General features: G+C 38.4%; 1 protein-coding gene across 1 annotated transcript; it reads right to left on the bottom strand.

Moving 5' to 3' along the window:
* Window positions 1-313: 313 nt before the first annotated feature.
* LOC131038900 (transcription factor PCL1) lies at window positions 314-2999 on the bottom strand. Its single transcript, XM_057971463.2, has one exon. The coding sequence runs from the start codon at window positions 1655-1657 to the stop codon at window positions 656-658; it is 1002 nt and encodes a 333-aa protein (XP_057827446.1). The 5' UTR covers window positions 1658-2999; the 3' UTR covers window positions 314-655.
* Window positions 3000-10915: the final 7916 nt, after the last annotated feature.

Genomic DNA, 10915 nt, shown 5'->3' on the forward strand with positions numbered 1-10915 from the left:
AAAAATAAGTAACACAAATACTTACTCTTGAACCAGGAATATGCATAAAATACGATATCTGCCACCTTAAGAAGAGTTTTAAAACAACCTGCTTCCAAATGGCCTCAGGCTCAAATGTATCATATTGCAGATACATAACCTTCTATGGGAATATTCATCGAAACAGAACAACACATACAAGACCAGTCCAAAATTTTCAGCCATGCAATTTTCTTCTCAGATTAACCACACGGCCAAACATTGCAAATTATTTTATATGTGAAACTTACCTTATATCTAAATGGTACAGATAATCTCATTTAGAAGAATGTCATTTTCCACTGAAGTTAATGGATATTTAGTGTGTCTATTTTAAATTACAGTCCTTACAAGTTTGTCCCAATCAGAACAAGTTTTAAGAACGCAAAACCATACTTGAAGGACCTACAATCTCAAAGACCAAGAAAGATGCACTTCCTTGGTTTCGCAGGCAAGTGACACAGCACTTTTTGCCAAACCCAACCTTCAAAACTCTTGATAAACATCACAGAGTATAAAACATACAGTATTCACCTGATATGTTTCTAAGATCCAAGGTCTTCTTTCTGGCTTAACCAAAGTGACATGAGAGCAAGTATCACATGTTCTTCAAGCTCGTAGCCCAGACAATTTTTGTTCACTCGCGAGGAATAACATGACGATATGATGACACTGACTCCACTCTGTCACCAACTGAATCATGCTGATCAGCTGAAGGAACTCTTTGTGGAAATACTCGACCGTATGCAGTGCTATATACATGTGGATCAAATCCAGCATAAGGTGCCGAAGGATTCATATGTCCTGCCAGGGGATAATGCCCAGGCATTGGAACAACAGGAGATCCATAAGGTATGTGCATGGGCATTGGCATGGGCATCTGCATTGGTTCCTCCCTGTGATTTGAAAGAAATGCTGATGCCGCTACATTATGAGGAACTGGAGTAGATGCAAAGAGCTGATCAGAAGGTGAAGGGCCCTCATTAGAGAGCCCCTGCATCCGCTTAAGATACAGTCTATACTTTTGGAGATGACTGGCAACATTTTCTCTAGTCAGCCCCTCCACATTCATCAGCTGCATAATTGTCTTTGGCACTGCATTTTTGATGCCCAAATGAGCAACCACGTCAACAAATCTCCTGTGAAGCTGAGGAGTCCAAACCAACCTGGGTCTCTTCAAGGTTCTTGCCGACTGCTCATCAGTTGAGTTCTCATAACCAAAAGCTGAGGACTCTTCCTCCTCTACAGTTTCTCTACTCCTTGCCTTCTTAGCCCCACCAACACCATCACTATTCTCTCCCCCAGCCAGCTGACTCCGCCCAGACTGCCCACCCCCAGGACTACTAACCCTCATTTGACCCCCATCAAGCCCATGGCTGTCACGGCCCTCACCTGCAGTAAATGTAGGAAAGGCCTTCATTGAATTGGTCGCAGCAGGGGCACTGTTATGCCGCCTCAGAGCAGATATTGTGTTCTGTGAAGCCCTGCTGACATCCAGCAGGCTCCGGCAAGGTTCTGGTGAAATACTGAATGCACAAGCCAGTTCCGGTGTTATTAGCACCTGAGAAAGAGGGGTCAACTCCTCCGGGCCTGGAAGACCTGCTTCCCACTCCATCACATGATCATCACGCTTAGCCATTTTACAAAGAGATCAAATCCAAAACCCCAGAAGAATGCTCAATCCTTCAGAAATCTTAGCTCAAGGTCAGTTGCGTGCACTTGTGGCCTTTGCTCCTTAGGGTCACTTAACCCCCCCAAAATGTATTCTACGTCAGCTCGACTTTAGCCTTGTCGGGACGGATCTCTTCATATTTCCCACTTTGTATCTCCATAGCATTCAAATAAACTCCCAATCCCTCCACATTGCAAAATCTTATTGCCTTGAAAACAAAACCCTCAATTCCCCACAAAAAGTACAACACGACAACAAAATCTCAAAAGATTAAGCCAACCTGGAATTCTCAATCACCGTCTGCAGAACTATACACGTTTCACAGTACAAAACCCTCGTCGTCTTCAAACAAACGACTCAAATCAGAGACCCGAAAAAGAGAAAAGAAAAAACCACTGGCAGCTAAAGCACAAGAAGCACCCTCAATTCTCAGAAGAATATAGACAGTAGCTGCAAATTACGGCACATTGGCTACTATAAATTCTGATTTTCTTCAAACTAACCCTCAACACATCCCCATAAAAAACACCAAGGAAAAGAAAAGAAGAGACAAAGCCCAGCACATGGGTCAAAAAAACCACACAGTTAAAGAAAAGACAAGCACCGTACATAGGTCAGAAGAGCATAAGGGTCTAAACCCACCTCGAATCATCCGGATTGATTTCTCCCGATCAAACCCTATCCTCGCCTTACAATAATTCTGTACTTCCTGTATATTGCTCCAATTTCTTCGTTGGCGTCTCATAAATCGTAAGGAAGCCCCTGGGAATCGAACCGACAAGGTAAGTTGTGAATCCAGAAGGAACGGGCACCGCCTTTGCCAACACCAACAAATGACGTGAATATCTATCTGGAATCGTAGCGGGCCAATCTCGATCTTGTGATCTCTAATAGCTTCAGCCACAAAATCTTAATGGGCAAAGGAGACTCTAAAAACCATTGGCCATTGGCCATTGGGCATTGGGGGAAGCAAAACGATATTTTCTTTAATTAATCGTTTAACTGCTTCCCCAAAATATCTAAGCCTGATCAATGTTTTAATATTCCCTGCTTTTCTACAAAAGTGCGGAAAAGTGCAAAAGTGACGTCCGGGGCCCGTCTATCTTGACTGACACGTGTCCCTGGTTAGTCTTCCATGTCTGCAAGCCCAGTTTTTCTTCCATATTTGGGCAAGGTCTGATCCAATTTGGCCCAGATTCCTCCACTATTATTACCCGGACTTGAAGGGCATGACGTGGCAGATGTTTCTGATCCTATTAATGCCGTTGACGTATCAGATTCGGCTGAAACAGCAGCACTAGCAATCGATCAGGATGAAAAGTTAGGGTTTCGCCATTACTCTTAACCCCAAATCTACAACTTGATTTCAGCATACTTTTGTCGTTTTGGGACGATGGCGGGCGATAAAGATAAAGATTTTTTCTCCTTTTTTATTTATTTTCTCGTACAAATAGGTAAAATATCCGGGCGCTTCTCTCGTCCAATGGAAATTTCAAATCAGTTCAACTTATCTTATACGCTCTTTATTTCATGTTTAAAAGCAAATTCATAGGTTGGAATTATAGATGTTTTGTATAAATTTTTTGGTATTTACTAATGCAATTATTGTAAATTTATATTTATATAAATTCATAAATAGATTTGGATTAGGGTGTGTGTGCACATGCTTCTGTGTGCGTGTGTGCACATGTACACAAGAAAAGTTGACATTTTCATTAAATCTAATTTGATTTTGCCTTCATAGAATTTATTTAATCGAATTCATGAAATTTCCACTGTCCATAATAATATGCTTGTTATTCTTTTGGATTAGACCATGTAGATTTTGATGCTACCTCAAAATCTACATGGTCGAATCGAGAAGAATAACAAGCATATTTATTTGATCTTTAGTTTATCTATGCACTTAGTTTGACATTGAGGTACAAAATTGAAACTATTTTGATTCCACGATGCAAAATCAACCACAACCTTTTTAAATTTGTAAAATTTAAATTGGGTCCATCTCTTTCCGCTCTAGCTAGTCATTATGTGTTGACTTGAAGTGTAGATACTCTAAAATGTTGTGTATAAGGACAACCCCAAATTTAATTTAACACATATGGAATCTAGAATCAAGAGCTCCAATACACCCACTTCTACATTATCATACGAATATCAACATATATAATGAAAAATAGGAACATTAAATAGTTGCTTTTGGTCTTCAAACTTTGTTTACAAGTCATTAAATTGATTCATCTAGGGATTTGATTAAGCAGGACATGACCCTTACTTGGAAAAATCCTCAAAGGTGTTTGTAAAGTACTTCTACCTTACTACAATTCCAAATACCCTAAGGTGAGGTGAACTAGTTTCTAGATCACAAGACTTGCTAGATCAAAATTTCATAGTGTGGGTTGATTCCACACATAGAGTTCAATTTCACACCACCCAAATTGAACCAAATCAATTTCACGTCATGTAAAGAACACTATCAAATTAACATAATTCACAAAATAATCATAATCAAGCACAAATTATTGTCATGTGGTCAATATTCAAGATTTGAGACATGAAATTACATTTCGATGTAAAGTTAAAGCACACAAGACAACAACAAGGATAAACATAAGGAAACATATTCCTTTGCAACTTGATTTCGCCATTACTTTTTTTCCAAATTTGTAACTTGATTTCAACATAATTTTGTCATTGATGGGACGAAGGCGAGCAATAAAGATAAAGATTTTATCTCCTTTTTTATTTCTTTTCTCACACTAATAAGTAATATATCCAAGCACTTTTCTCGTCCAATGAAAATTTCAAACTACTTAAACTTATATGATGCGCTCTTTCTTTCATGTTTTAACCAAATTCATAGGTCGGTATCACAGATGTTTTATATGAATCTCTTGGTATTTACCAATGCAATTATTGTAAATTTATATTTATATGAACTCATATAAATTTGGATTGGGTTAGTTTTTTTGAAATGATTGTGTGTGTGTGTGTGTGCACGCATGCACGCACACAAGAAAAGTTGGTATTTTCATTAAATCTGATTTGATTTTGCTTCCATAGAATTCATTTAATCTTTAGTTTCCTTATTCACTTAGTTTGAAATCGAGGTACAAAATTGAAACTAGTTTGGTTCCACAATGCAAATCAACCACAAGCTTTTTAATTTTTTTAATTTTAAATTAGGTCCATCTTGTCCCCCTCCAACTAGTCACTACGTGTTGACTTGAAGTGCAAAATATTTCAAGGATAATCTAAGGTGTTGTGTATAAGGACAATCCCAAATTTAAGTTAACACATCTAGAATCTAAAATCAAGAGCTCCAATACACCTCTACATTATTATAAGAGCGTTAACATTACATCAACATACACAATGACAAATAGGGATATTGCATGGTGTGTGTTGTCTTTAATCTTTGTTCACAAGTCATTAAATCAATTCACATAGGGATTTGACTAAGGAGAATATGATCATTGCTTAGTGTTGGTTAACAGATTTGTCTCCTTCTTGAAATTTTAACTATTATCTTCTTAAAGAAAAATATGACTTCGTTTTACCCTTTAGAAAGAAACAAATATACCAACAGTTGGAAGAATTAATGAAAATTCAACCTCTGCATTAGAGGGCAGCTCCTCGTATGATTTACAATGAATTTATTATACAGTTGATATGCTAACACTTTTAACCAGAAAGCATCGAAAGGCTTCAGCGTTTATCCATCAACACAAATAAATGCCTTCAAAACTGCACACATAGGAAAATTATTAAAAGAATATTCAAAGGAGAGCTCACAGACTCTGATTCATAACATTCTTGTTGTATAAATTCAAAGAAAAATAAGGACTCAACGAAGACTAATGGCTCGATTGATACTCTCTCATGCTTCACAGAGCAAGGGGGATCAAGCATATCAATACAATGTGAGTCGTCCAACAACCAATAATAAACATGAATTGAAAAGGATTACAGAGGTAACTAATCATCAAATTATATTGTGCCCATAATCAACTTAAGAAAGATTGCAAATCTAAGAATGCACTGATTCAAAGATAACACAACATTTCATTAATAACCAGTCATTGTATCATCCAAACAATTAATATCAAATTTTATCTACTGCTCCCAAAATCACAGTTTTCACAACCCTTACAAAGACAAGCTCTTCAACTTAAATAGCCACTAGGCCATAGTTTTTACATGATCAAATAACATTTACTTTCATCCAGGTGAAAGAAACCATTTAAAAAAACATAAAAGAAAACTAAACTAATAGCCACTTAAAGGCTAACATTTCATTTTTAGATCAGCTAGGCTTCCACTGTGGCGGAGGAGGTTATGGGCTTGTCCTGCTTTGTCGCAGAACCTCGCCATTCAAGGTGCGCTACTGAGAAGTTCAAGATGACTTGGAAATAGAGCAAACTGATGTGTAGGATCCTCTGCTTCCACACTTCTTTGTCCATATTTACCTTTGTAACTTTTGCCTTGTGAACCTCTAAATGGTCCGAACAAGCAAAGAGCATTGATTCAATCCTTGCCACTTTTGAAAAGTCATTAGTGGTCAAGCATTTTGTTGTCTGAATGAACTGGATCCTTTCTTGAAAGACCTTAGTCATGTCTACAGCTTCTTCGATTACCTTGGCCCCCTCCTTCATGATTTGAATATCAATACACTTGAGGTCCTTATGCATCATGTCAATCAAGTCAGTCAGTCCTTTTGAGCAGCTTGGTGGATTCTTCGTGGCCCTGCTTGATGATAGAATTGTGATATTCCACGTTTTTCTTTGACACATACAACACATTGTCATCCAAGTTCTCCACCGGTTTCTCAGCCAGGAATTTCATCACTCCATACTTCTGAACATCGTTCATTTGCATGAGGACTGCTACCCACTTAATCTTTTCTTTTTCCCAGACAGTTGTTTCCAGTTCAAGTTCTTTACTCACGGTTTCAACATCCTTATAAACTTTAACTAGGTTACAAATATAATCTGACCCTTGTTGTACTATTAGGCCCAACCACTTATTAAACATCTTCATCACTACCTTGTTCCTTTGAACTTGATCTAGCATCTTTTGGTTTGCTGGTGATTTAGGATCAAAAGATACTAGTATCTGCGATAATGGTTGGGGGTCTGGGTCGTGGATATCATTGATGTGCTGAGCCATCTGTGTGACAAATTGCTTCAGTTCTCTCTTATCCTTTTCATCTTTCCAAGTCCTTGAAATTATCCTCTTTGTGGAGGATTCCAGATGCTTAACATCTATAGCTCTTGAAGTAACCCCCAAATCTATCTTCTCCACAGTGAAATCCTCCTCTATAGCCTTGTCTACATCTCTTCCAGGAATGGGTTTGGCAACCTCGGTTGTCCAGTGACCTATTGTGTCATCCACATCAAGCATTGTGTGTGTTTTGAGCTTTTTGGGCTTTGATGTCTTTCCCAAGCATCTACTAACCATGTCCTCTATCGGAATTGTGACCGACACCACACTCCTCTTTTTCCCAATGGCGGCTTCCATCCATCTTGGTGCAATTGCAGATTCCTTAGGTGGTGGAGTGTTCTGTGCATCTGGTGAAGTAACAATTACTAAGGCATTCATGGGATCCTGTTGAATTTCCGCTTCTTTATTTGTGTCCATTCCTTGCATCCCGAGCTCGCCTTGATCCTATGAATCCATTGTTTGTTCAAGCTCTTCACTGGGGTCCAAGTCTATGATGACCTGTTTCAGGACAAGCGCCTTACTCCTCTTTCTGCTTCTGGACTGAGTTACTCGGGCAGCTGTGAGACTGGGTGGTGACCTTTTTGGCCTTCTTGGTTGAATTTTCTCTACAACAAGCTTTGAGACACCTGCAACATCAAAAATTTCATTAGTGGCAGAAACAGGAAATTGAACCAAATGTGTGAATCAATTCTTGATTCGTGTGAGGAGATGTATGGTCCATCCTTGAACTTCTGATTCCTCAACCATCTCTCTGTTCTCCTGACAACATTGAAGGTTCTTGTTTGGATACTGTCATCTTCCTTTTTGTTCCAGTCAATTTCTAGAATCGGTTTTCCTTCAATCTCAGTATCAAACTCAGGATCCAAAACATTCCTCTTTGTATCTTCTGATATGTCGGATATATTAATTGGGAGCCTCATGGTAGTTATCTGCTGCAAAGTGAATTTGGACCACAGTCTCTTTCTCACTTCATACTCATCCTTGTAGTTCTCCCAATAATCCTCTATCTGAGGTTCATGACAAAAATGACTATCCACCTTAAGGTTCTCCCTTGCATAACCCTTATTGTCAAATTTTCACCTTGCCACATATGGCTGCAGGTTCATTCTTTTGAACTCCAGTTCCAGTTTCAAGGCATCTGATATAGACTGGCAACTGTAATATCCGAGCTCAACGGGAAATACCACACCAGACTCGCCCTTTGCTCCTAATATTTTGTCTATGTAGGCCAACTGCTTGCTCACTTCTATAAGCACGTAGCTATCAAAAGCATACCTGGGTAACTTGAATGGTTGGCCTTCAAAGCCACCTACCCGTATGTACGTAAACCGAGGAAATTGGATAAAGAAACTTCCATATATACTCATGAATTCCATAGCTTCAACCGACATTCTCCTGATTGCATCACCCTGAAGCTCAAAGGCAAGTCTCCCCGCAAAGACTCCATTCCACCTGTCAATCTGCTCAACATGTCTTTGTTGTTGCAGCAGTGGGTAAAAATTATAAACCCTCATTCCATCAATCCAGGATTCATTAGGTAGTCTAGGGCAATCCCTTGTGCAAGCTAAAATGTAGAAAAGATAGGAAGACATGTACAACCCCATCATCCCCACAAAATTGCTCAATCCTTCATGAAGTCTCTCTGCAATTACTTGAGACCAATCTAGAAATCTGTCACCGGATAGAACCACTTGGATGAAAAAGTACATCCAATCCTCCTAGTAGAAGGAATGTGAATTCCCCTTTACTCTGTTCAAAAGTATAACAATGTACTGCACCTCTGGGATGAAGTGCTCTCTGGTCAGGGGCTTGGGTAACCGTGATCCTCCTTTCTGAATCTTCAAGAGCCAATTTCTAGCAATTACACTCATGTACTTGCTCTTCTTTTCAGAGAAATAGGCATACGAACTCCCAATTATCCAGTCCTCATACTCATCCTTATGCGGAATACCCATTGCTGCCATCATCGTTTCTCTATTAATTCTGACTAGCTCTTCACCATCACTGGTTTTGATACATCTATTTTCAAAGTCATATATGTTCATGCATTCCAACACTAAATCTGGGCATGGTGCAACGAGCGGGAACGCAGCAGCTTCCACAAGACCACTCTTAACTACCTTTTCCATTAATGAACTAGTCTGAGGGTTCTTGGTTCTTTCCAGGAAATCCCCAAAATCTACATGAATTAAGGAGGTGTCTTCCAATTCCGGCAAAATACTCACTAGACATGAGGTCCGGCCAAGCTTCGGTAGCACAGGCCTCATGTTAACTATCTACCCCCTTAACCAAAATTTTTTAATGACAAGACAGTGTCCTACCCCAACAATTTAGAGATTTCCCTTTTCTATACTGATAAAAACCTTAGAATCTCAAAGAAACACAACTTAGGAGAAATCAACTGAACTTACCCGTTAACACCATGAAAACTGGAAATTCTTCCGGAGAACAGAGTTGATTTTACCTTCGGCGCATCTAGTTTACTGAAGAATGGCAACTATGACCTTCCTAAATATGGAAACAAATTCATACAAATTTCCTTCAATCGGAAGGATAAATATCTATAAAGCTACACATGCTTCAGCATGATTTACCCAAGCATGTGAAGTAACGGTGAAATGACACAAACTAACACCTTCTTAATTATCCATCACTTCCACACAAGTAATTTGATGTTCTCATGATTACTTTCCACATTTAGAATTTTAAATTGTCGAATAAGGGAATATTCCTTCTTGTCGCGCCGCTTTTATTTCCACCAAAAAGCTTTAGAGTTAGTTTTGAAATGAACCCATGAACCTTGAACCGCTTGACAAAAAGGCTCAACAATTCAAGTTCACTTGAGAAATATAATAGTGAATGGGCGACACACACAACAACACCGGGAACGAGCGACAAAGGAAAAGGACTATTAAACATGAACCTTGAACCTTTTGAACCACTTGAGGTTTGGTTCAAGGTTCAAGACCGCATATCAACCCGAAACATAAGGACTCACACTCGTCAAATAACAATACATTGTTGTGACTCACAAAAGGCATTTTGAACCTTGAACCTTTTGAACCACTTGAGTTTTGGTTCAACGGGTTCAAAACTTTAGAGACCACGAACAAAAGCGCACTTGTTCACATGGCAACAAAGACTGAAAATGACTCTCTTTTAAAACGTGCTTTGAACCTTGAACCTTTTGAACTTTTTAAGAAGAGCTCAATGGTTCAAGTACGAAGGAAAATAAATGACCCGACTTAAGTAAAGGCACAAAAGGCAACCCACAAATTTAAATATTTAAAAGGGAAAAATTACGGGTGGACTAACACTTAGCAAACTCCTCAAAGGTGTTTGTAAACTACTTTGTTACTGCAATTCCAAATACCCTAAGGTGACGTGAACTAGTTTATAGACCACATGACTTGCTACATCAGATTGGCATGTTGTAGGTTGATTCCACGCATAGAATTCAATTTCACACCACCAAAATTGAACCAAATTTATTTCACATCATGATTTTTTATAAGATCAAATAAGAGCTTTGTTCATTATCTATTAATATGTTACAAAGCCAAAACTAATATTAAAATAATATCTGATTATATAATGATAAGTTACAATCTAATGCCACCAAGCCACACCTAAATCTAAGTAACACTAGCCCTTCTTAATCATAACTTTGAAAGCATTTTTTTATAATTTCAATTCCATCTCTCATCTCATAGTTCTAGGCTATTAATTGCATTTATGTGTCCGGTTAATTTAATAGCTCTAACTATCTAAAAAGCTTAGTTATTTTCTCTTTCATTTTGGTGAACCCAACATTTGAACCTTGCTAGGATCTATCCTAGGTTTTGACCTTCTTTCTTTATTTTTTTATTTTTTTAGATTTCATATTTTTTATTGCTACATTTTTTATTCAAATTTGATTAGGGTTTGGTCATTCATTGTTTGTTATCTACTTGATTCATACCCTCCCACGTTTTCATTGCACCATATTTTTATTGTTAGATC

Source organism: Cryptomeria japonica, chromosome 1 (genome assembly GCF_030272615.1).
Source record: "Cryptomeria japonica chromosome 1, Sugi_1.0, whole genome shotgun sequence".
NCBI lineage: Eukaryota > Viridiplantae > Streptophyta > Pinopsida > Cupressales > Cupressaceae > Cryptomeria > Cryptomeria japonica.

What these genes read in the sequence shown, in the direction of transcription:
- LOC131038900 (XM_057971463.2), bottom strand. Translation starts at nt 1,657, where the DNA reads ATGGCTAAGCGTGATGATCATGTGATGGAGTGGGAAGCAGGTCTTCCA.